Genomic DNA, 27,229 nt, shown 5'->3' on the forward strand with positions numbered 1-27,229 from the left:
CTGCCGTGTTCCCCTGGCCGCCGGAGCCCCAAGCCCTTCAATTTGCCCCTGAGGGCTCCCAGCCACCTCTTCAGCTGGGAGCCCCTGGTTGATTTAAAATAAAGTATCACCTCCCCACCCCCAACCTTCCTTTTTGGCCCACAGCTGTTTTGATGGGGCGGCGCTGGGGAAGGAGGCTTTGTTTCCGCAGGGCTGGGCGTCGCTGGGGCGGGGGGCTGGGAGGTGCTGGGGGGCGTGTTTCTGCGGGGCCAGGAGGTTTCGGCCTTCAGCTGTTTTCTTTGGAGTAATGTGGCTCTCGCCACTTTACGAGTTGTGCAGACCTGGACTACATCATCTCAAAGGACCACAGTTACTGGAGGGTACATAACCATTGTTTACAGTGTAATTATCCTGTGATTATTCTTTTTGATAAAATAATTACTACTAATTCCTTCTAACTGGAAGTTTAACCACATGACTGAATCACTTCAATGTCATTCCTAATATATATTTTAAGAATCCACATATGGCAACTACATTGTATTTTTACTGGAGTTATCAGTTTTGTGGTGAATTTTCAATTTATATGAATAAGTAGCATTTAAAAGTTTTCCATAAGCAAAACCACGGTGAAATTGCATTGTAATTGCTGTGTAATTACAGTGAGATTAGTCACTAAAGTGTAACCAAGATTGTACGTTGCAACAATGTCATTATCTAACAATGCTTGAAGCAAAGCAGTCCAATAACATAACGCTACTATATTAGATTTTTCTAGTAAAGAAATTGCTACTTATTTATTTTATTTTTTCCTACTTTAGGGTTACCTTGAATGAAAAGGAGAATTTTATGAATTCTGAAAACCTGGGAATAGTGTTTGGACCTACTTTAATGAGACCTCCAGAGGACAGTACTCTTACTACCCTGAATGACATGCGGTACCAGAAGCTAATTGTGCAAATTTTAATCGAAAATGAAGATGTTTTGTTCTAAACAATGAAGAAGTAACTTCATAGCCACCTGCTTTGAAATTATTAGTTTAAAGGAAAACCAACGTTTCTTTATAGTTTAAAAAAAAAAGGAAGAGAAAGTTCCTGGGCTGCACTTCACTTTCCGCAATATTGCAGATGAATGCCAAAATGTTTAATAAAGGCTATGTCTTATAGACATATGCATCTTTAAAAAAAAAAGTTAAATCCTTTTACCTTGTATCTTTTGCCTTGCCTCATATGTATATTTGTTTTGAGAAGCTGCAAACACTTTTACTAACTTAAGGAACACAAAACATATTTTAATATGGCTAGAGAAGCAAAAAGGTACTTAATCAGTGTTACTTGTATACAGCTATACATTTCCCCACTCTGTAAGACATAATTATGTGTGTCAATTGTGAAACAGAACTTATATTATATTACCAAGATATTTTACTTTAATTAGCTGCTAGAATGGCATTTTATTTTAGCAAACAATAATTCAATGTGATGCATTTTTTCCATGTATCCTCTCCTGCATTTTTGTTATGATATACTGAAAACATTTACCACTAGTGCAGTATTATCCTGACATACCTCTTTTATTGCAAATGTTTTAAAAGAAAGAGACATCTTTTTTTAAAATGTGTATTCTAACTTTCTTTAGGTTTTTGTTTATATTTTAGGCATTCTAAGATTGTATAGTCCATTTTTAGTCATTTGGTATTTTCTAACAAGTATAGTCTTATTTCATTTTTTCCCCATCCAAAATGTGGTGTTGAAAGTTTTCAAAAGTCTGGTGGTAGTGTCAGTTTCACATGCCAGATGTTTCTTGGAGTACAGTAATGTGTAAGTTAAGTGATGCTGGGACACTGGATATTTTCTGGCCTTGTTGAAAAGTTAGCACTTTTGCTTATTTTTTTGTAAAAAAAGCAATTTGTCATGTTTCTGTATTTATAAATGTACAGTAAATCTGCTGAAAATGTGAGTATTTCTCTTGAATGTGTTTTCTAATGGTTTGTTTTTAAAAACAAGAATGTGTAAGAAGTATGGCAGTTGATAAATTTAAATTTATTACCGAATTTATTTTCCTCCTCTCACAAATATTAACCTACATGGTTCGTAATCTAACTGAAACATATTTCTAATGTTAAAATGGTTTCTCAGCATGAGATTTTTCTAAAAACATAGACAGGCACCATACTTTACTACCAAACTTAATTTTCAGTATGAAAAGCTATAAACTCTCGTTGTGATGTATGGATCACATGCTTGGTAACTCAGTGATACAGTTTTCTGAATTATTTCAGGGAGCATAGCTTTCTATTCAAATTGAAAAATGAGTGTAACTATGATAATTAAGGGGGAGGGAATACTGTAAATTTGTTGTTCTTTAAAGACATTTTCAAGGCCTAGGTAGATTAACCCAGATTGCACAGCAGATGTTAAATAGTTCTGATTTGCTGATACTGCTATAGATTGGCCTAAATTGTACAGGTTTATTTGTTGTAGGTTCTGTACTAAATATTGTCATAAAAATGATCTGGAAATGGCTTTATTTTGTGAAGTAAAATATGCTTTGTAATTTATGATAGTGTAAATGGAAGGAAAATCCCATTAAATGTGTTAAGAGTTCTGGTGTCTGTTTTGACCATATAGTAACCTGGGAAACAAACCAAACTCAGTTTCTGTAAGTCCTCCCATCATTGCTGAAAAGTTCATTATTGGTAAAACTCAAAACTAGTTTTACTGTCAATAGTTTTGAACTGGTAGTGGGATGCTCAAACTTCTGCAGCTTCCTTTCTGAGCTCTGCCACCAAAGTTCTATTCTTAGAAGGTCAAGTAAGCAGAGAACCAATATATCCCAATCAACTATACACACACAATGCCTATTCCATGACAATAAAGCAATATTTTACTCTACTCGCTTGCATGCAAGAGTTTGAACATGACAATTTTCCTTCATTTCTTTTGAGTTGGGATTTTGTTGTTTAAGAGAGCGTTCTGTTTTACTGATACTTTTGAGTTGGAGGAAAGGAGAGCGAAGGTCTGCAATCCTACCTTTGACTGCTTCACCTCTCCCTACATAGTGTGACATGGTGCCTTTGATATACCTCATGCACTGAGTGTCCAAATATTGTAGAAGGGTAGTGCCTTTAGAAAAATCCATTTAAAAGCAGCTTTGAGTGGAGAAGGCCTCTAATTTATACTATGGATGTGGAACCATCGGGAGAGGGAAGTGTAATTATTCTTCTACACACTCCTAATGCTAATCTGGAATTGATGGTTGGTCTCTGCCTCAGCTGGCTGACAGGTAGAATCACCTATAGAATGTGAAACTCCAGCCCCCCTCCTGCCATCTCCCTGGTTCGAGTTCTAATTGAAGCAAATGAAAAGCAAGCAGAGCCTGCTCCTGTGAAACAGAATGTCTGCCAAAGAACAGAGTCAGGCAAACAAACTTCCAGAAAGCAAGAGTATGTGCCAATGTGTAGAGTGAGCTGGATCTGACTGGATTATACCAGGTCTCTTGGTCTCCTCTCAGAATATGGCAGAGCCTGATGCTTTGATGGCTCCCTCAGCAGGCACTGCTTAAGAGTGGTGAGAGCAGTTTGCAAGGTGTCCCAGAAGATTCCCCTGTGGCATGCATCACTTCACTGTTGGACCATCTCCCCTCAGGGGACACTAGAAGCAGGTGAAGCCTCTGCTATAATAAGAGTCTGTTTCATCAGAAGGTGTTCTGGAGGTGAGAACAGCAGTGTAGCTGAGAGTAAGCATGGGTAAAGGAGAGGAGCTGCTTCTCACTGCAAAAGTAGGGACTTAAATTTAGGTTATCCACTTTTTTTTTTACACCACCACCACTGGGTGTGACCTTGCTCGTGTCCATGTCCCTGAAGAAAGCTGTTATTCAGCGTCCTTCTCCTTTAGTTCAAAGTGCTCTATTAGCTCACTGCACATTCACCAGCACTGTAGGCACTACCACCCTCAGGTTTCTGCCATTCAGATGCCCTTGTGTCTTCTACTTGTATATGATTGCTGCTACTCCACCTGCAGCCGACACCACTCACCAGCCTCAAGTGTCTTCCCTGTGTGTTAGCAGATGGGACAGAAATCATGTGACTCCCTACAATAATACTAATGCATCTTGGACCTACGTACATCAGCAGAGAAACATTTCATTTTTCTTCCTTCTGTTTCTTGGTGGTGGTTTGGAGGTTAGTACCTGCTATGGGTCCAGTAGAACAATGTAGAATCCTACTCTTTAACCCACCTCTTGTGAGGCTCACTGACAGCTACTTCCAAGACAGAGGGAAACTGTGGAGGTGGTTGTATGAAGAACTAAAAATGAAGCTACTTAGCAGTAAATAGTATTCACATAAGACACAGGGCCCTGTTCTCTGCTAGTGTAAACAACTGAGCTAGTTTTAAAATGAAACTTGATAAATTTATTAACGGAATTATATGATACGGTTGCCTGCGTTAGCAGGGGACTAGATTCAGTGACCCAGAAGGTCCCTTTCCTATGTTTCTAACTCCATTCAAGCCGCAAAACAGGTGTAACAGAGTGCAGAACAGGGCTCATTGGCTTGGCTTCACATTCAGTTTCTCCCTGTTTTCAGTGGCTAACCTACCCTATCAGCAGAGGAAGACTACAGACCAGAGTAGAATCTGAGGCATAGCTGGAAAGATGAATGACCCTGTGACACCCTGGTTACAAATAGAAATATGACCACAAATCTTGCTTTAAAATCCCTTGTCCTGCTAGGATCAGTGACACACCATGTTTGCTATAATGGGTCACACCACAATTGTATGTGCAAGGCTGGTGAGGAAGTAACTGCAACTCATCAGACAATGGGCAAATCAGAAGATGGTAGGTGGTATGTCCAATCTGCTATAACATGTATAGCTCCCCCACCACCAGAATACCAGAGCCACTCTGCTTCCTCTGGGCCAAATTCTCAATGTTGCCCACAGCTCATGTAACGAGGAGTGTGCACACGGGAGAAGGAGTACTCCTAGCCCACAGAGCCTCACCACAGCTACTACTGCATCGTAGTGGCTACAATAGCTTCCAGCAGCTGTTGCATCCTCAACTCCATATGGAGGGAACGGCCATAGCTCTTGATCCATCAGCCATACTTAAGTGCCATGCTGAAACACACAGAAGCCATTTTAGAGTTTTGTTCCATAGAACATGTAGGTTGCAGCCCGCTGGCTAAGGCAGTCCCCCAAGCTCACAGACAACAGAAGACTGGGTTTTGGTCCTACATGCCCACAAAGAAGAGGCAGGAATTACCCTATTTGTATCCAGTAACGTATCTAATTTTGTATCTAGTTTCATTACTGTAGCATCTAGCTAACATACATTAAAAGAATTAAGCCATCAGTTACTTTCCTATTTCTCTTATATGAACTCCACAACAGTATGCGGAAGCATGCTGACTAACTGCAAAGAGAAAATGCTCTCTGACCATGGAATCAGCAAATGCATGAGTTAGCATTTTGAAAGAGGAGAGTAACAGCAGCATGTAAAGTTTTCACTTCCAGAGAAGCTGTTTCTATGTAAACACTAATCTTCGTAACAATCTTGTGTCAGTCAGTATTTTATGACTCTGATATGCACTGATGACTTTCAAATAGAGAACAAGTTTTAGTGTTCCTTTGGCCAGGCATGCAATCACACACATGCACACAGAGTTCGCTTCCTTCCCCACCCCCTATTAGACAAAGGGGTGTGCCTCAAAAACGTCATAGAAAATTTCAGACAGGCTGTGTTTCTCTCAAGAATGGACAGATCTCTTTCACTAGATAATTTTAGAAACAGACCTGAATCAAAATCCCTGATATGAATAACTGAATTTTGGGGAAGTTTGAATCTTTATCTGAATTTAGCAATTCAGGCCGATAATAATCATAAAATAATAAAAGTAGCATATAATTTCTCTGAGAAAGGTATGGAAACCATTATTACTGGTCGATTATATTAATATAATACAATGGTCAGGTTATCTATCTGAATGCCTGGGGATTGGGAGTAGGATATTCTCATTGGAAGACCCTGATTACACATACACACTTGGAGTCTGCCCATTGCGCTTCTCTCTCCCTTAATGCCCACATAGCTTATCCTAAAGGGCACTGAGGGGAACAAATGAGCCTTAATCAAGCATAAAACCATATGGGGAGACTATGCAGAAGAGAACTGGGCTACAGGGTAGCATTCCATGCCACCATGCACCAATCACAAACTCATCCACATGATCCATATTCCATGGGACAATGAGGGATGTGGACAGCCTGAGTGGGGAAGAATCAAAGGACATGCTACATGGCATATTCCTCCAACCAACAAGTCACCATTTTGAATCCTAAAAATACTGCTTGAGTTCACACTACTATACTTTCTCACTGTACCTAGACCCTGAGCCTTCCAGCAATTAGGCATGTACCTTAAATCTACATTTACTCACAGTAATATTACTCACAGTAATAAAGTTAAGCATGTGTGTAAGCATTGGAAGGATCAGGGCCTAATGAGTCCCATTGGAGATGTCACATGGGCAGGATTGTTAGAGGTGAGGAGAACCAAAGGATGACAAGGAAGATAGCAGCTCTGCGAACAGGGGCTGCTAACAGGGAGTTTGGAAGGAGAGTGGGAAGAGGGCGAGGTACACTTGCCATTCTTTAAAACCAAACTATAATCAAAACTCCTTGATTTCAACAAAAACCCTACCATTAACCTAGGTAGCTGTAGGACAGAGTGCAGGCAGAAGTCTAGCAGCAGAGTGGGGGCTATCCAGTTAATTGTGCTGAATGCAGCATGTATGATTACCTGCCCTGTGAGCGGATGGCATATGTGTGCATTCGGTGCAAGGAGCTCCTGGCCCTCAGAGACCATGTTCAGGCTTTGGAGGCCAGAGTGGCAGAACCGGAGGAGCTAAGGGAGGCAGAGAGGTATGTTGATGAGGCTTTCTGGGATACTGTAGATTTGTCCCACCTCCGGTCAGACAGCCCCTGTGCTGTTGAGGATGAAAGGCCCAGGAAAGTAGAGCAGTCAACAAGAGCAGAGGGAAACCTTCCCATAGTTGGGACCCTCCTTCCAAATGGTGTTGGGGTATCCTCTCACACCAAGGTTACCTCTCCGGGGGGTGGGGGGACTCCAGTCATTAGGAAAAGGCAGGTGTTGGTAATGGGAGATTCGATCATTAGAAACATAGATAGCTGGGTTTGTGATGACCAGGAGAACCATATGGTGACTTGCCTGCCTGCTGTGAAGGATGCAGATTTCTCAAGGCATCTAGATAGACTTACTTGTAGTGCTGGGGAGGAGCCGTGGTCATGGTACATGTAGGTACCAATGACATAGGAAAAGGTAGGAGGGACATCCTGGAGGCCAAATTTAGGCTACTAGGAAAGAGACTGAAATCCAGGACCTCTATGGTGGCATTCTCAGAAATGCTTCCAGTTCCACGCACACGGCGAGGTAGGCAGGCAGAGCTTCAGAGTCTCAATGCGTGGATGAGACGATGGCGTAGGGAGGAGGGAACTGGGGAAACTTTTGGGATATAGGGAGCCTATACAGGAGGGATGGGCTCTACCTAAACCAAAGTGGATCCAGACTGCTGGCACTTAACATTAAAAAGGTTGCAGAGCAGTTTTTAAACTAAGAGATGAGGGAAAGCCGACTGCTGTAAAGGAGCCTGTGGATCGGACAGTCACTTCTCTTAGGGGAGAGTCTATTAATAGAGATTCTCTAGGTTTTAATCAGGAGGAGAGGATTGAAGAGAATATATTATGGGCCAGATCAGATGAGAAATATTCTCATAAAAAACAATCTGACACATCAGAAAAGGGCAGACAAACAATGCCAAGTTTTTTAAAGTGCTTGTACACAAATGCTAGAAGTCTAAATATTAAGATGGATGAACTAGAGTGCCTCATGTTAAAGGAGGATATTGATATAACAGGCATCACAGAAACCTGGTGGAGTGAGGACAATAATGGGACACAATCATTCCGTGGTACAAAATATATCGGAAGGACAGAACAGGTCATGCAGGGGGAGGGGGAGGAGGAGAGGGAATGGCACTATATGTGAAAGAAAATGTAGAATTAAATGAAGTAAAAACTTTAAATTAATCCACATGTTCCATAGAATCTCTATGGATAGTAATTCCATGCTCTAATAAGCATATAAACAGTAGGGATCTATTATCCACCACCTGACCAGGACAGGGATAGTGACAATGAAATGCTAAGGGAGATTAGAGAGGCTATCAAAATAAAGAACTCAATAATAGTGAGGGATTTCAATTATCCCCATATTGACTGAGTACATGTCCCCTCAGGACGAAATACAGAGACAAAATTTCTCGATACTTTAAACAGCTGCTTCTTGGAGCAGCTGATGCAGGAACCCACAAGGGGAGAGGCAATTCTCTATTTAGTTCTGAATGGAGTGCAGGATCTGGTCCAAGAGGTAACTATAACAGGACTGCTTGGAAACAGTGGCCATAATATAACAACATTTAACATTCCTGTGGTGGGAAGAACACCTCAACAGCCCAACACTGTGGCATTTAATTTCAGAAAGGGGAACTATGCAAAAATAAGGAGGTTAGTTAAACAAAAAATAAAAGGTACAGTGACTAGAGTGAAATCCCTGCAAGCTGTATGGACATTTTTCAAAGACACCAAAATAGAGGCCCAACTTAAATGTATACCCCAAATTTAAAAACACAGTAAAAAAAAAAAAACTTAAAAAGAGCCACCGTGGCTTAACAACCATGTAAAAGAAGCAGTGAGAAATAAAAAGGCATCTTTTAAAAAATGGAAGTCAAATCCTAGTGAGGTAAACAGAAAGGAGCATAAACTGCCAAATTAAGTGTAAAAATGTAATAAGAAAAGTCAAAGAAGAGTTTGAAGAACAGCTAGCCAAAAACTCAAAAAGGTAATAACAAAATGTTTTTTTATGTACATCAGAAGTAAGAAGCCTGCTAAACAACCAGTGAGGCCCCAGATGACTGAGATAAAAAAGGAGCACTTACAGATGATAAGTCATTGTGAAGAAACAAATTCTTTGCTTCAGTGTTCACAGCTGAGGATGTTAGGGAGATTCCCAAACCTGAGCCATCCTTTGTAGGTGACAAATCTGAGGAATTGTCACAGATGTAAGTGTCATTAGGGAGGTTTTGGAATTAATTGATAAACTTAACAGTAACAAGTCACCGGGACAAGTTGGCATTCACCCAAGAGTTCTGAAAGAACTCAAATGTGAAATTGCAGAACTATTAACTAGGGCCTGTAACCTGTCCTTTAAATCAGCTTCTGTACCCAATGACTGGAAGATAGCAAATGTAACGCCAATATTTAAAAAGGGCTCTAGAGGTGATCCCAGCAATTACAGACCAGTAAGTCTAACGTCAGTACCAGGCAAATTAGTTGAAACAATAGTAAAGAATAAAATTGTCAGACACATAGAAGAACACAAATTGTTGGGCAAAAGTCAACATAGTTTCTGTAAAGGGAAATCATGTCTTACTAATCTATCAGAGTTCTTTGAAGGGGTCAACAAATATGTGGATAAGGGGGATCCAGTGGACAAAGTGTACTTAGATTTCCAGAAAGCCTTTGACAAGGTCCCTCTTCAAAGGCTCTTACATAAATTAAGTTGTCATGGGATAAGAGGGAAGATCTTTTCATGGATTGAGAACTGGTTAAAAAACAGGGAACAAAGGGTAGGAATAAATGGTAAATTTTCAGAATGGAGGGGGTAACTAGCGGTGTTCCCCAAGGGTCAGTCCTATCCGATTCAACTTATTCATAAATGATTTGGAGAAAGGGGTAAACAGTGAGGTGGCAAAATTTGCAGACGAGACTAAACTGCTCAGGATAGTTAAGACCAAATCAGATTGTGAAGAACTTCAAAAAGATCTCACAAAACTAAGTGATTGGGCAACAAAATGGCAAATGAAATTTAATGTGGATAAATGTAAAGTAATGCACACTGGAGAAAATAACCCCAACTATACATACAATATGATGGGGGCTAATTTAGCTACAGCTAATCAGGAAAGAGATCTTGGAGTCATCATGGATAGTTATCTGAAAACATCCACGCAGTGTGCAGCAACAGTCAAAAAAGCAAACAGGATGTTAGGAATCATTAAAAATGGGATAGAGAATAAGACGGAGAATATCTTATTGCCCTTATATAAATCCATGGTACGCCCACATCTTGAATACTGCATACAGATGTGGTCTCCTCATCTCAAAAAAGACATACTGGCATTAGAAAAGGTTCAGAGAAAGGCAACTAAAATGATTAGGGGTTTGGAACAGGTCCCATATAAGGAGAGATTAAAGAGGCTAGGACTTTTCAGCCTGGAAAAGAGGAGACTAACGGGGGATATGATAGAGGTATATAAAATCATGAGTGGTGTGGAAAAAGTGAATAAGTTAAAGTTATTTACTTGTTCCCAAAATATAAGAACTAGGGGCCACCAAATGAAATTAATGGGCAGCAGGCTTAAAACAAATAAAAGGAAGTTCTTCTTCCTTCACACAGCGCCAGTCAACCTGTGGGACTTCTTGCCTGAGGAGGTTGTGAAGGCTAGAACTATAACAGCGTTAAAAGAGAACTGGATAAAATCATGGAGGTTAAGTCCATTAATGGCTATTAGCCAGGATGGATAAGGAATAGTGTCCCTAGCCTCTGTTTGTCAGAGGGTAAAAGTGGATGGCAGGAGAGAGATCATTTGATCATTACCTGTTAGGTTCACTCCCTCTGGGGCACCTGGTATTGGCCACTGTTGGCAGACAGGATACTGGGCTGGATGGACCTTTGATCTGACCGTTCTTATGTTCAGACTGCTGGTGCAGGAGAGAGACTAAAGCCAAGTTAAGCCATATAGCTAAGATCCTTCTGATTTTTTACGAATGGATCACAGTCTACACAAGCCTCCTGTTACTGCCATTCTATAGGGTAGGCTAATGTATCTTTATCATACCTTTAGTCCCAGATTTGGACCTTAGCGTCCAAAATATGGGGGTTAGCATGAAAAACCTCCAAGCTTAGTTACCAGCTTGGAGTGGGTACTGCTGCCACCACCCAAAAAATTAGAGTGTTTTGGGGCACTCTGGTCCCCCTGGAAAACCTTCCCTGGGGACCCCAAGACCCAAATCCCTTGAGTCTCACAACAAAGGGAAATAATCCTTTTTCCCTTCCCCCCTCCAGGTGCTCCTAGAGAGATACACAGACACAAGCTCTGTGAATCTACACAGAGTGACTCCCCCGCTCCGTTCCCAGTCCTGGAAACCAGAATCACCGAGTCAATATCCCTTCCCTCCCCCAACCCAGAGGGTAGGCAAAGTCAGGCGAACAAATCCAACACACACAGATTACCCTCTGACTCCTTCCCCCCACCAATTCCCTGGTGAGTACAGACTCAACTTCCCTGAAGTTTCCCAGTAAAGAAACTTCAACAGATTTTAAAAAGAAAGCTTTATATAAAAAAAAAGAAAAATACATACAAATGGTCTCTCTGTATTAAGGTGACAAATACAGGGTCAATTGCTTAAAAGAAATATGAATAAACAGCCTTATTCAAAAAGAATACCAATCAAAGCACTCCAGCCACTATATTCATGTAAATACCAAAGAAAAGAAACCATATAACTTACTACTTGATCTCTTTGTCTTTACAACTAGGAAACAGAAGATTAGAAAGTAAAACTACTTCTCCAAAGCTCAGAGACAGCAGGCAGACAGAAAATAAAGACTCAGACACAACCTTCCCTCCACCCAAAGTTGAAAAAATCCGGTTTCCTGATTGGTCCTCTGGTCAGGTGCTTCAGGTGAAAGAGACATTAACCCTTAGCTATCTGTTTATGACAATCTTTACTAAGCCTGTTGCTGCCACATATGTTTTCTCCTTCCCATGAGTTTTAGTGTGGCCTATCCATATGGGTCTAATTCATTACTTGGTGACAGTGACATTGATAAAACTCAGAAGACAAACGTTGATTAATTTATCCTCGCTACACCCAGTGGTATAGACAAACAATTTCCATTTTCCTGCTGAGTAAACTGAGGCACAAGTCAATTTCTTACCCGAGGTTATACAGCAACTCAGAATCTTGATTCCCACCTTCTCTGCTGGAATTACTAGATTGTGTGCTCTCTCTTATTTTTGGGGGGTTCACTGCAGTAATTTTTTAAAGAGTGAGAGTGAATGGATTTAGAGATTTTTCTTCAAAACTGCAACATATTAATTTTTCTGGAAAAGCATGTCATTTTCATGCACGCTCTACATGTGAAAAGCTGACTGGGATCTATAACTATTCAGGTAATTTAGCTGACAACAACTGTCCATTGTTAGTAGCCATGTGTTTTGTTATATACCCATAGACCTCCTTACCTGATCTAATTTGTAAGACGACTACTACCCTCTTCTCTTTCAAATCCTTTTTCTAAGATACACTTTGACAGATTTCTTGCAGGCATCACAGCAAATCAGTAGAAGGAGGCATTGGGGGTAGCAGATATTTAGCCAAAAAAATAGTATTTTCTCAAACCCATCACCTGCGTTTGTCTTAATCCCAGTGCTGCAGTCGGATGTACATCTGCCATCAATGGAGCTTTCAAAGGTCTACTCACATTGATCCAGTTAAAGGACTGGGGTAACACCACAAGAGATTGTGAGTTCTTAAGGATAGGGACAGTCCTTTGTATATGCCTACACCCTCTCTGAATCCTCCCCCGCCCCTCCGTTTTGTGAACTAGTTACATGCAGCGTTCCCAATTTAGTGATTGTTTGGACATCTGAATTGAAATTGAAACTGAAACATTAATATACACTTTAAAAGCATATAAAGTGTATGACAAAATACAAGTATCTGAAAAAGTATAATAGATTTGAGAAGTGTGAACATAGACTAGCTTCCTTATACAGTTGTTTTTTATGACAATGTTAGTGGATTTATTTTGGTGATGTTGACCAATCTAATAATTTCCAAATATGATTCATAAGCAAAGTCTAAATGAGCTCTCCCTGACTGCTAGTGATGAGCTGGGGAGGCAGAAAAGGCTTCAGGACCAGACTGTATTTATATTCACACCTTATCTACCTAGGTATCCAGCAAACAGAGCTGTGTTACCCAAGTGATAGATTTTGGCTGTGGTTGGGTTACAAACTTGAATGCGGGGAGACAGGATGAAGTGCTGTTATTCTTATTGTGTGAGTAAAGGGCAATAGAACTGTACTTAGCCTGTGCTGATTGAGGACATCAAGAGGGCATTGAGAGAGGGTGGGGGACAGGTGTTTTGCTTGATGGTCTGCCTGAGTCACAAGTACTCACAGCAGTCACAGTGGCAGCAGAAGGTGACAGCGCAGGGCCATTGGCAACAGAGCAATGAAGTGAACAGTGGCACAACAAACAATGGTGGCCAGAGGAACGAGCAAGGTGCCTTCTTGCCCCTGACCAGGGAGGTGAACTCATGTGAAAGCATCTCTGAACTCAGTCTCCACTGACCAAGGACAACAGCGGCGAGAGTTAAGAATACTGTTAAGAATACTGAAGACAACACAGTTCATGCGAACAAACATGGCTGTGGCATCATACTTTCTATTTAAGCAAGAGATACCACACACTACAAACTGGATTCCAATGTTAAATGCATTGTCACTTGTTCATCCTTGAAGTTGAACACTGTTTCTGAACAAGACCAGCAAATGCTCACTATCTTTCTGCAAGAAATTCAGTTGACTGGCTAGAAGCATGTGGTGCAGCAGTGAAAGACTCAACAGTTGAAAAAGTGAAGAACTCTCTCACCACATGCAAAACGTTTGCATACATGGCTGATGAATGCTCCAATGCAAATGGGCATCAAGTATTAAGTCATTGTGTACATTACACTTGATGTCAGTGGTAGGCCAGTAGATGCATTTCTAGATGTTCAAGTTATAGAAGACATCAGCTGCATCTGTGACAACCCACATCTTAGAAGAGTTAAATGCTTGTCAATTGGACCCCAAACAGATGGCTGCTTGTGCATTTGATGGAGTTGCAAACTTCTCTGGAAGACATGGTGGAGTACAAGCTTTGCTCAGAGAAAAGTGTAACACTAGTCTTTCCCATACTCACTGCAGAGGCCAACTACTCCAACTAGCGCTAGTACAAGCTGCAGACTCTTCAAAAGACATTTAAAAAGCTATAAATGTAATGTCTTCATTATATTCCTTTTTCAGCAAGAGTCCAAAAAGACAGAATATCTTGGAAAATATAGAAGATACACTGGGACTGAAATTCAAATTAGTCCAACCCAGGAAAACCCTCTGGCTTTCTCATGAGTGATCCTTGGCTGTTGTCTTAAAATTACTCCAGTGGCTATTACTGACTTTGGAAAGTACCTACCAAGATGGGATGGATCTAAGTAGTGAGGCTGGTGGATTATTTTTGCTACTATGTTCAGATAAGACTATTGCCATTCTCTCTCTTGTAAGTCTACTGTTGAAACCACTTGGGCCGTTAAACAATGCCATCCAGGCATCTGCTACAACAGTAGTAGATCTTTGTCCAGCAATAGAAGCTACATTTGGATCAATGAGAGAGCTATCCATTGAAAAAGTACTGGAAGAAGCAAAGACTTCAGTCCAGAAGTTGAGTAAAGAGGACAAGTGTTTGTTAAGACAACTGAAAAAATACACAGACTTGATTCTTAAAAATCTACAACAGCAACTTCTAGATTCTACTCAACCTCTACATAGCTTTTACAGATCTCTGTCCTATAAAACACCAACAGTTGAGTGGAGTGAGGCACTACCAGCAATGGGACTGCCATGTGCTCAGGACAGAATAGAGAATTTGAACACAGAGTGGAATATCATACGATGAATGAATGAAGATTTGACTTCAACTTCTTTTTTATCATCATTAGTGGCTCAACATGATCTTTATGCTATGTTTCCTGGGATGAAAGAAGTAGGAATTCATCTCCTGCTACTCCCAGTCACAACAGCTACAGATGAGTGTTCTTTTTCATCATTTAATAGAATTTTATGTTCTGAAAGAAGTCACCTTCTGCCTGATCATGTGAATGAACTAATGAGCCTATCAATTGAAGGAATCGTAGTATCAGACACATGAGAAGCCACCAAAGATGAATGTACTGCATTCTGAGATGTTCATTAACAGAGTTGCGCAAAATTATAACAAGAAACCAAGAAGGATGTAGATGTAGTGCTTCATAGAAGGCTCGAGTAGCCAACTGTAATTTGTGTGATGATTTTAAAACAAGAGTTAAATCTAATAAAATGGTCATGAAACATTTTTTCAGTTTTTACTACCGTGCCATACAGCCCACCTTCACCCTCACGGTCTCACCCCCATAAGCCCTGACCCCCTCCCATTTCAATTCCTGGGGAAAACACTGTTTAATACCTATATAATGGCTAACATAGCAGGGCTTGAATTGAGCCACTGTACTATACATTGTAATCATCACGAGCATTTTCGTTAAACATTGGGGCAGGGGGAGGGGAGGGGAGGGGAGGAGCAGAGAGGACTCTATTTTGAAAACAAAAGAAAGAAAATTCTTCCCTGCGACCGGCGTGATGTGTCCTGTAGCTGTGAAGCCAGGGCCTCTGCTGGGCTGCGCTGCCTAGCGGCTCCAGTCCTGCCTCGCTCGGGCTGAGGTGTCACTTTGGCCGGCCACATTCCCTCCCCCGTCACAGCTGTGGCGGGCGCACTGCAGGGCAGGGGCGGTCTCTCCGCACGTGTTTGCACCGTACTTAGAACTCGGGCCCTGATCTCAGCGCAAACAAACCCCGAGGCCCGGCGCCCAGGGCTGCGCTGCGCTGTGCCAGCTGCAGACGCAGGCTGGTCTCCGGAGGCGGCCCGCGAGCCACAGCCTCTCCCTCCCGGGCACCGAAAGCGGCGCTGCTGCGGTTCCACCCAGCCGGGCCGGGCTCCGCAGCAGCCAATGAGCTTCCCCGCCGTGGGGCAGCGCCAATGGGCTCACCTCCACCTGCCTGCCGCTCACACGCTAGGTACGCGGCCGGGCGGGCTACAGAAAGCGAGGCGGGCGGGCCAAACCAAGGGTCCCTTGATTGAAACGCGTCCGCCACGCAGCCTGTCTCGGCCGCCCCAGAGGGATGGTGAGGTGCAGGGTTGCTTCTCCGGCGGACGTTGCCCGACTGGCCTGCTAAGGTGCGGCTGGGAGGCTCACCTGCAAAGCGGGCGGGCGGGCGCCTGAAGGTCGGCCCCGGGCTCTGCCTGCCGGCAGCAGCAGCCTGTTGCATTGGCAGCGGGAGTTCCCCGGGGACGGGAGCCGGCTACCTGCGCTCTCCGCCCTGCAGGGACACTCGCCGCGGCTCCCCCTGCAGGCGCGGGCCCTAGGGCGAGGGAGGCTCGCACATTCCCGCCCGGTGAGTGAGAGCTCGGCCAGGCTTTGCCCCCGCCGGCAGGTGCCTCCCTCCGCTTCCCGCCAGGCTCCTTCCCTGCTCTGCCCGGCCACGCTCGCTCCCCGCCGCTGGCCCCGAGCCAAGCGCTGCAGGTGGGGCGCTCGCCCGGCGGGGTCTTGCGTTCGGCCCAAGGCCCTTCCCGCGGGTCGGGCCCGGCCCAGCCCCCCTGCCAAACTTTCCCCTGCGCCGCGGTCCAGCTGGGGCCCGGGCAGACGCTGACTTGCCTCAGGTGACTGGTCTCATGCAGCCAATTGCCGCTGATGACCCTGCATCTGGCTGTAGAGTGACCAGATGTCCCGATTTTATAGGGACAGTCCCGATTTTTGGGTCTTTTTCTTATATAAGCTCGTATTACTCCCCCATCCCGCCCCCTCCTGACTTTTCACGGTTGTTATCTGGTCACCCTACCTGGCTGATGCCCAGGCTGGGGACATGGGCTGGCTGGCTGCCCTGCCCCGCTTGCCCTTCCCAAGGAATAGGACACACTGCGCCTGCAACCCCCTGCTTCTCTTGTGGGTGGGGGCAGCTTCCTGGGGGCGCTGCAGGCGGGGTGCGAGGGATGCAGCCACTTGGCAGCGGATCATCTCCTGCATCTTCCCTTAGCCCAGGGGTTCTCAAACGGGGGGTTGGGACCCCTCAGGGGGTCATGAGGTTATTACATGGGGGGGTCACACACTGTCGCCTCCACCCCAAACCCTGCTTTGCCTCCAGCATTTATAATCCTGTTACACATTTAAAAAGTGTTTTTAATGTAGAAGGGGGAGGGCGCACTCGGAGACTTGGTATGTGAAAGGGGTCACCAGTACAAAAGTCTGAGAAACCCTGCACTAGCCTGCTGCTGTCTGGCTGAGCTGCTCTATCCCCAGGCTAGCGAACAAGGAACCTGTCCCTTCTTACCCTGTCTGTTCACGCCACTGCTAGAGGCGAGGCAAGCCTCCTGGTGCGGTCCTGATGGGTTTGGCCGTGTGCGAGCTTTCTGGTTTACTAGCTGGGGCTAAACCGGCTCTGTATGTAATGACTCTCTTCTCTCTCGCTCGCTCTCTGGGTGGCTTTGGAGTTGCGATGTAAAGCAGGAGGGCAGGGTCTTGTGGGACGGAGACCCTGGGTGTGCAGTTCATCCTATGTGCAGCCAGAGGTGAATAACCTTTGGCGGGGGATCAATGGCCCGGATAGGGGAGGGGGGAGCTTGGCTCGGATAAAACCTGAATAAGAAATCCATCAAACTCGGAACTGAATTTTGATCTGGCCTGTGTCTGCACCTGCCGCCCTGGTTTGGTGGAAGTACTGTAGTGTTGCGAGAGGAGCTATGACTTGTGCAACAGTGGCACTATCGCAAGACCTTTGGCTTCGCTCTCCCAGAGCAAAGAAGCACTCATGACTTCTGCTAAGCATCCGATACTCTGGTTGAAAAGTTGAAGCAAAGTCCCCTCTCCCCAGTTACTAGTGATCTGCACTCGTGCAAAACTTGGGGTAGGGTTAACTCTCCAAAGCAGGGGCTTTTATTGACTCCAAATGAATGAGATGAATCGGCTCATCGCTACTTTGTGTTTAGGTTAGTCAAAGGTCTAAATCTGTATCAACCCTATCTTCTACATCGGGGAAATGGTGGTGGTTTGCGACGCTAAGAATCTAAGAACTTCTAGGGTTTATGACAGAATATCAGGGCTTGTCCGTCCTCAGTCTGGAGTTGTTTGCAGCAATGTTGTAGCCCTGCTGATCCCAGGGTATGAAAGAGACAAGGCAGGTGGACGAGCTGGTCCATAACAAGAGATTACCTCGCCTACCTAGTCTGTCCCGACTGTCATACGAAGATCCCTGCAAAATAGAGACCGGTCTTGAGGCCTGATGCGCTCCTAATGATCTACGTGGTGGTTACTTGATCCATCAAGAACTGCAGGAAGGGGCACGCTGGAAATAAGCGCTTTCATTGTGTTAGCGCTTATTTCCAGTGCTGTGATCGTGGCTATACCACAACCCCCTTCACGGAGGCAGCTCACCCCAGTCTGATTCCTGCAGTTAGTGTCCCCGCTCAGGTGATAGAGGCACCTGGGCCTGAAAGGGCTTCGAAGCCCAGCCCAGTTCCTGTGGCAGCGGCTGGCATGTAGTCAGCAGGTAGGTTCGGGCTCAGAGCCAGCCCCCGGGTAGAGAACACCCTGCCTATGTGACTCGGAGCAGGGCAGGCTGCCTGCCAGCCTGGCCTCGGGCCCTCTCCGTCTCCTGCTGCCCAGCCTGGTCAGTTGCTCCGCTCTCCTGCCCCGGCAGCTCAGTCACTCGCTATCCTTTCCTCCCGCACAGGAGCCGCGCCGCGAGCGCCCCGGGGACATCCCTGCCTCGCACGTGGTCGCAGCCCAGGTGAGCCGAGCCCGAGCGGGGAGCGGCTGCCTCCTGCCCCGGCGGCGGTGGCTGGGCGCCGGGAGAAGATGGCTGACAGCACCGCGGCCACGGGCTCCTGGTGGAAAGCGCTGACCAGCAGCAGGAAAAAAGCCACAGAGGGGCCGGTGGCCGGAGCACCCCCGCCCCCGGCTGAACCCGCTCTGCCGCCGGCGCCCCCGGGCCCGGACTCTCGGGAGAACCAGCAGCCCAACTTCAGCAGCAGCGAGCCCAAGTTCGGCGAGAAGCCCGGCGGCGGGAGCGGGAGCAGCCGCAGGAACCTGAAGATCTCCCGCTCCGGCCGCTTCAAGGAGAAGCGCAAGGTGCGAGCCCCTCTGCTGACCGAGAGCCCCAAGCTGTTCGAGGGCAGCGCGCCCAGCCACCCCAGCGAGGAGAGGCAATAGCTGGGGCTGTCTGCAGCCCTACAGCCTCCGTCTGAGCTAGACTGGCCCCTGCAGCCAGTCCCCCAGCTCTCGCTCCTCCACCACCCAAGGAGCCGTGACTCCGCGTGGGCTAGGAGGAGACTCCTGCTGCTTCGGAAACGCCTCGGGTGCCTCTCGTCGCTAGGAGGAGGCTTTCTCTCCCCAGGGGGCGCGGTGACCCCGCCGTCACCAGGGCAGGGATGAACCTGTTCTCTTGTTCGGATTCCGAATTTTGGAAACAAAAATAATCCCAGCGCCCTGTGTCTCTGTTCCTGGCTGCTGCACTTTGGACTGGAATATCACCCTCGCTGGCTGGAGCTGACCAGCGCTGCCCTGCTGCTTATTTTAGGGGGTAGGGCGGGTACCTTTCTTGATCAAAAATAGCTCAAGCAAATGGGGATGAGTTTTAATGATGAAATAAAGCTGAAATGTAAATGCAGTTTTTCTTGGTCGGTATTAGAATGTGCAAAGACGCTACTAGCGTGACTAAGACCAGGCACTGCCATAAATTACTCGCATGCTGTGTAAATTAACAACGCTTATAAACCAAAGTCTAGGAACAGGATAGGAACATGTTCTATTACTTTCACAATACAGTAGACTATAATATGTTGTAGTGGCAACCTATGTCCCTCCAGACAGCTGACCCCCTCCCCTTTGCAGTAGCTTTTCCAAATAGGTGGCTATCCTTTCTCTGCTTTCTGACCAAGGGGATTGTTAATTGCTCTAATACACTAACATAGTCTCTCTTTTAAAGGGAATGAGATTGAAGTATTCTTACCTAAATTCAAGGCCAAGAACTTCCAGGGGTACCTGTAGATCTCTAACAATCATGGTTCTGTTTGCCTCTAGTAGATACCTCAAGCAAAAGAGTAAAGGAATCCCTCTTACATTCAGTGAGTTATAAGAGGGTTATTGTAAGTGAGAGGCACTTGGGTTCCCCTGCTCCTAAGTGCTAGTATTTGCCTCTTGCATATTGGAATAGAATTTCTCTCTCCATCCTTCCCTGCTCCCATCAAACTTCTAGGTAATTACAAGGAATTGCTCAAGAGGTGAATCTGTAATTTTCTTGTAGAGAAGAGTTGTTCAGATTTGTCATTCAGCTCACTAAGGTACACAATGCATTTAGTAATATGGTTCTCTGGTAATTGATGGCTTCAGTCTAATGAAACTCGACCAAAGAAATTGGGTGATAAAATGTAATGTCTTTTAGGGAGACAGTAACTCTGGTGATGTTGAACAGAGTTGTGTTTAATATGTTTGCAGCCAACACTGAAAGCAAGAACGCTCATTAACATGTAAATGGCTATTGGTGGTGATGGTGGTGGTCTCAGCCTTTATCCCTATGAAAACAGGCTCAAGGTTCCCAAGGTTTCTGCTGGTTGCAATCAAGCACGAAGTGGAACTACTGATTCTCCTAATAACTGAAATCTCAAACATCCCTTGAGTTTTCAAAAAGACCCTATCACAAAGCAAACAATTAGCCAAAACACATCTACTGAGACACTGAGATGTAATGAGGAAAACTAGAGTGGAAAAATGTCTATTTATAGTATCTAAGGTAAATAAAACTGATTTTGAAAACCTAAAACCAAACTAAACTATGCATAGTCAAAATCACTTTCCATAAGCGGGACTAAAGACAAATCAATGCGGCAGAGACTGAAAGACTGAAACTTCTTTCTCAACATATTAGAAACTTCTAAGAATTAATATGTGGTTGTGATATTGAATAAGCTTTAGTCAGTCCTCCTGAAATTCCATGTACTATGATTTCTGAGTAACTGTAGTCTAGATTAAGCAAGTAATTTACTATTACTGAAGTGGGACAACAGAGTACTTCAGAAGAGTAAATAGTGAATGTTGTAAGTAGGTGGTCCATTAACCTTCAGATGGGGTTCTGTCTGGAGCATGTAAGGCTATGTCCTACTGAAAAGAGGCCAGGAAAGCCAGACTTCCCAGTTCTATTGTGACAAATTTCACTTACTCTGTCCACCTCTGGGGATATTTAGAAATCTCTTGCCTGAGTAACTCTTCTACTATCAAAGAACTTGGTCAGATCAATGACTTTGTAACAGTGTGCGCTCATATTACTTTATGCTGTTAAATAGTTGCTGTTCATGCACTGTAATAGTGCAGCAATTTGTGGGAAAAAGGCTTAAACGGGATTGTTTCCCTTCCCGTCCTCTTTACTGTTTCTAGATATAGTAGTCCCTCCTTCTCTCCCCCATCCCTGCCACAGCCCACCCTTTACACATATAGATTCTACTTAAAAAACAACCTCCCCTCCACTTATTTACAAAGTGAGATCTCAGCAGTGGGTGTCCTTTTACTACAAGATCATAGAAATCTCTGGGTTACTCAGTGAATTTTGACAAGTGGCCCACTGCTGTTTAGAAGTAGAGGGTGCAGTGGCAGTGCTAGCCCATTGAGGGCTCTAAGCAGGAAAATTTCCCCTCCAACCCCCAATACATAATAAACAATGAATGGGGGGGGGCCTTGAGCTGCTCTGGGGACCCCAAGCAATTGCTTATTCTGTTTATGCCTAGCGCTGGCTCAGTTCATGTTACCTGAGCTTATCATACAGGCTCCCTGTCCTTGTTAAGGTGCAGCTGGATATTGAGAGAATGTAACACTATGTCCTTCTGAAAAGAGACTGTGAAAGCCAGCCTTCCCAGTTCCACTGTCACTCCTCTATTACAGGAGGGGGTGGGTGAGATTCTGTGGCCTGCAAAGTGCAGAAGATCAGAGTAGATGATTATGATGGTCCCTTCTGGCCTTAAAGTCTGTGAGAATAGCATCAGAGTACAGCTAATTCCTGCACTACATGGGAGAAGTTGGGGAAAGGAAGGGAAGCTATCATTATTCCTTTGTATTTAAGGCCTGGCAAATCCTTTCGGGACAGCAAGAAATTCAACAGGATTTAGTGCTGATCGGTGGGGCTTCCATTTCTGATTCTACAGCTGGCTGACTATGTAATATTTGACAAGTCACTTAGGGCCTCTGTGCCTCATCTATCTTGTCTAAAATGAGAATAGTCCCTACTGTTTGTACAACATTTTGAGATCAACAATTGAAACTCTCTAGACAACCACAAAATATTATGTTTGGATTCTTTATTGTTGTTGTTAGAATTCGGCTAGGATGTTAAAAATGTTGCTGTTAGGGTTTAATGCCAGTACTGGTCAACATCTGACCAATTATCAAACATCATGTCATCATATTTTTAAAGTCCCATGTTATAAATGAGTAAGAGCTCAGGACGGGCAGACTGTGAAGTCATTTTACCCCAAAACAGCCTGGAAGGCAAGAATCTTCCTGTCTTTAGCCCTGGTGCTGGAGGGGTGCGAGGGAATAATTTCTGACTCCCAGCTCAGTCAAGTCCTTTGCTTCTCCGCTGAGACTATCAAAAAGAAAAGTGCTGTCAGTGTTGATGGTGGCTTTTAACAAACTGGATTTATCCGTTAGAAAATGAGCTGTGACCATCATTTCATTGCACAGAGGCCATCAACTTCCAGGTAGTAATACATTTGGGCCACATTTCTAGAGGCGAAAGGTTCTGTATCCTATTACCAACCTCTATAACCACTGTACCCACTGGTTTAATTAGCATAAGTGCATCCAGATTTTACACAATGCTAGCAAATATGTCATTATATTAATTATGCAATAATTGTATGGCAATCTTGTCGCTCCTAAGGAGGCATTCTTTCCAGTTTAGAGTGGGTGAGAGGGCAGTGCTGGAGAGCGCTAGGCCAAAGACAGTGTTTTTCTATGCAATAAATGCCTATGGGGGGAAATTATTTTCAAGATACTTATATATTCCCCTTCTTCCTGCCCCACCTTTTTATAAAATGTATGTTTAAGAAAAGAAATCCAGGAAATAGAACAACTTTAAAAAAAAGTAATTGCAAAGAGAAGGAAGATGTGGTTCAATTTAACTCTGCATGGTAGATTAGGAGTAATTACACCTAATCTAAGTATCATTAAGAATTTGAACTGATTAAAGAAATGAACTTTTTAGGGTCAAAAATCAATATTCAAAAAATGAGAAGAAGCTTTATTAAGAACCTTGCAAAATGTTACCTTAAAGCCTAATCAATCCTGCACCTGCTGAACTAACGACAGCAGGGGAAGACAGGGTTTAACTGGCTGGTGATTCATTCCTTTCTACTGTATACTGGTCAGGTTGCTGCTCACTCCTGTTACAAAGAAGATTGGGTAGGACAGTAGGAGGCTCCCTTCTCCAACTGTGGAGAGTGACTTCATGTGAAAAAGTCATATTTGACTCTTCAGAAGCCCCAAGGTCTGCAAAAATTTAAAGGAATCAACATCTAATGCTGCTGAGATGTTTGTACCTGAGGATCTAATGTAAGGTGAACCACAAAGGGATAGCTGGGATTACTTGTGCCTTTTATTGCTTCTAAATTATATTTGTATAGTTCAAATTCGACTTGTTTTACATTAGAAATGTCAGGTCTTGTTTTTCTGTGGAGAGTTATTGGGATAATATCACAAGGAAGAGGTTGAAATCTGAGCAACTATATGCCCAACCCTGAATTGAACAGAAGGATCAACATGCCTTAACTATTCTTTGAGAGCAGCAGCTCAGCTTTCAGCCTCTTGTGATGTCATGCCCGCTAGTCCTCCAGAGTGTCTGGCAGCAAAGCTGGGAAGCCAGCTCCCAGTGTTTTTCTTCTTTTGTTCTTTCTTTCTTAACCATGGAATAATCTTTGGTGCAGAATTTCTACATTAGGAGGAACAACCTCCCTATCATATCCTCCTTTATTCCCTTGAGCTTCATGTTCACCTAAGGAACCTTTCCCCCTCCTACCACTAACCTGTGGTAAGTCAGGGTGGAGTTTTGCAAACATCTTAAAAATAGGAACAGATCTTTGGATGTAGATTTCAAATGAATCATAATGATCAGTAGCTCCTTCCAAATAATTGGAATTAACACACACATTTAAATACTTATCTAGACCAGGGGTAGGCAACCTATGGCACGGGTGCTGAAGGCGGCACATGAGCTGATTTTCAGTGGCAGTCACACTGCCTAGGCCCTGGCCACCGGTCCGGGGGGCTCTGCATTTTAATTTAATTTTAAATGAAGCTTCTTAAACATTTTTAAAACCTTATTTACTTTACATACAACAATAGTTTAGTTATATTATAGACTTATAGAAAGAGACCTTCTAAAAACATTAAAATGTATTACTGGCATGCGAAACCTTAAATTAGAGTGAATAAATGAAGACTAGGCACATGACTTCTGAAAGGTTGCCGACCCCGAGCTAGACAAAGCAATATGTATGCACTGGAATACAAACCTATAACAGCCTTAGGCCCTGATCCTACCTGAGTACCTTTGCTCAGATGAGCAATCCCCCCTGAAGTTAATAGGAATCTTCACATGAGTAAAGATAAATGTAAGACTTTGCATAGTTTGGGATGGCAATTCATAATATTTGACACTTGATACGTACAGTTTATCGATACCAGAAGTATTTTGCTCTTGAGCGCCTGGCTTTCTTTGCCATGTCTCCTTCTTCTTTTGTATCTGCAAGAACACCTTTTTTCCAGTTTTGAGCCTTTCCCCTATTCCTAGGAACAGCTCACTATTGGTTAAGTAAACAACTGCAGCTTCTAGCTCACTCTCGCACTTATGCTCTGAGCAGTCAACGCTGTGTTAAAAACTCAGTCCTTTATACCAATAACAGCTAAAGAAATACAAACCTACACATTTTGTGCAAATCAGAAAATAGACATACTGTCCATTCTACTGTTGCAGATACATGGCCTTTTCTTAACAACACTGTTTTTCCATTCCACGCCTAGAGCTCAATTTTCCAGGTCCAGATTTTGTTCCCAATCTTGTAAATGTTTATACAGGTGAACCATACCATTGATTTCAATGGGGCTGGTCAAGAGCATAAAGTTATTTACATGCATAAGTATTTGCAGGATCTGGTACACAATGGCCAAGAAAAAAAGAGAGAGCTCAATTTTACTCTTCTCTATAGAAACTGTAGAAAATTTTGCCAGTGGTTTACATAAATAGAAGCTGAATTGAGCCTTAAATTAGGTGCTGTAAATACACTTACCTGAGATCTATGAATATTCTCCCAGGTTTGCAGCCCCTTGTAATTGCATATCTCCAGAGGTGTTCTCCAGGACTGGACCTTCTAAAAAACCTCAGTGTTGGCCCCAACTGCTCTGACATAAGTGGGAGCAGAGTTAGAACAATGTTGCATGCTTTTGAAAAAAATACCCAATATCCTCCTTAAATGCTACCAGCAGACTCTATATTCAGTTCTGAAATTGGTTAGTAAGATAGAATGTTCTTTAAATGCAATAGTTACAGGTACAGAATAAATTTTCAAGGGCAAAAGCCAGAGCAGTTAATTTCAAATCTTTTTTAAAAAGAACCAAGACAAGTTTCTGGAGACTGAACATTGTGGGTTCAACCACTGACTAAAGGAAGGGGACAGACTAACATGGGTTTTGGTTTGTTTCTTTGGTGTGATGTCAAGATTGAGCATGATGCATGAGATGATGCTGTCTTTATCAAGAGGCATAAAACCACAAGTAGTCCTTCTCTTGTGCATTAAAGATACCTTAGCACTTCCTGCGAGACTAGGGGCTGGTCTACGCTGGGGGGGGGGTTGTCGATGTAAGATACGCAACTTCAGCTATGCTAAAGCATAGCTGAAGTCAAAGTATCTTAGTTTGACTTACCTGGCTGTCCTCACAGTGGCAAGTTCACCGCCGCGGCTCCCCCATCGACTCCGCTTACTCCTCCTCCTGAGGGGGAGTATGAGTGTCGATTCGGGGATCGATTTATCGCATCTAGACGAGACAGGGATCGATTTATTGTGTCTACACAAGACACGATAAATCGATCCCCGATACATCAATTACGGGTAGCGTAGACGTGGCCTAGGGTGGTATCTCCAGTGTCCTGCTTGAATCCAGTTTGAATAACTATATCCAATATATTTAAATTCATCTTGTTCATGTTTTAGCTATAGCCAGGTTTTAATACCATCCCATTGTCTGAAATGGGAAACTACTACGTCAAGAAAGCAATGTACAGCATTATAGTTTCAAACACTACTGTCCGCCTCTCCACAACTTCTTACGTTGATTTGAATGCTAAAACCTAGAAACACTATCTTTGCAATTACAGACAATCACTTTTCCCTTACGCATTATGTAGAAGTCAATATTATTTTGCTGTGATTATGGTTTACTGTACAGGCAATTTTGACAGGTGATTTAATGTACTATTCATCCATTTGAATAAGCTTTCCAGTTGCTTTTTGTTGTACTAAGGGAGAAATTGGCCATGTCCATCAACTGTAAAATTTTAGGCTTTAATAAACTTTACGGATGCTTATAAAACCCACCTCACAACCACACACCCAACTTTAATAATACTTAGCAACTTGCATAGTGCTTTACTTCTCCATAGCACAGAGGTCTGAACATTAATCCTTATAACACTCCCAAAAGTAGATAAGTATTATCTGTATTTTACAGATAAGTCTGTAGGGCCAAATTCAGATCTTATATAAGTAGCTGCATCTCCACTTGCTATGCACATTTGCTGTTGTCTGAGAATGGAAACAAGACTACATGGAAGGTTGCCTCAAAAAACCAACTTCTAGTAAAATGTGGATTAAGATTCAGATGAACATTCTAAAATTTTTGGTTTTTATCTGAAGTGATTCTCCAAACCTCTTGAAGTTTGCCCATCACTTATCCAGGCAATAAGGTGCAGATTCTGCATATCTCTAGCAAACAGTTACTAACAGCCTGCATATTATAAAGTATGGGTGTGGTTTTAAAATGTGCCTGAATGACTTAGGAGAACACGTCTCATTGACTTGCAATGGGACTCATAGTTCTTAGGTATCCTATTAAAAAAAAAGTTTTGGTATAACCTAGGGTGAGAATTGAAACTGATTTAATTATACCAGTATAACCCTCCTCATAGGTGCTTTTATTCCAGTGTAAGGCT

The 27,229-nt window shown here is 43.6% G+C and overlaps 2 protein-coding genes across 2 annotated transcripts in view; both read left to right on the forward strand.

The window, feature by feature from the left end:
* Positions 1 to 2,585, forward strand: part of CHN2 (chimerin 2) — a 205,788-nt gene extending 203,203 nt beyond the window's left edge. The window contains exon 13 of the mRNA XM_050938674.1: positions 801 to 2,585. Coding sequence (XP_050794631.1) covers positions 801 to 972 — 172 coding nt within the window. The 3' untranslated portion in view covers positions 973 to 2,585. The remainder of the gene's footprint in view (positions 1 to 800) is intronic.
* A 16,020-nt stretch (positions 2,586 to 18,605) lies between these two features.
* On the forward strand, positions 18,606 to 20,755 carry PRR15 (proline rich 15). The gene has a single exon (XM_050938781.1). The coding sequence runs from the start codon at positions 18,835 to 18,837 to the stop codon at positions 19,186 to 19,188; it is 354 nt and encodes a 117-aa protein (XP_050794738.1). The 5' UTR covers positions 18,606 to 18,834; the 3' UTR covers positions 19,189 to 20,755.
* The last annotated feature ends 6,474 nt before the right edge of the window (positions 20,756 to 27,229 follow it).

This window comes from Gopherus flavomarginatus, chromosome 2 (genome assembly GCF_025201925.1).
Source record: "Gopherus flavomarginatus isolate rGopFla2 chromosome 2, rGopFla2.mat.asm, whole genome shotgun sequence".
Taxonomy (NCBI): Eukaryota; Metazoa; Chordata; order Testudines; family Testudinidae; genus Gopherus; species Gopherus flavomarginatus.

What these genes read in the sequence shown, in the direction of transcription:
- PRR15 (XM_050938781.1), top strand. Translation starts at nt 18,835, where the DNA reads ATGGCTGACAGCACCGCGGCCACGGGCTCCTGGTGGAAAGCGCTGACC.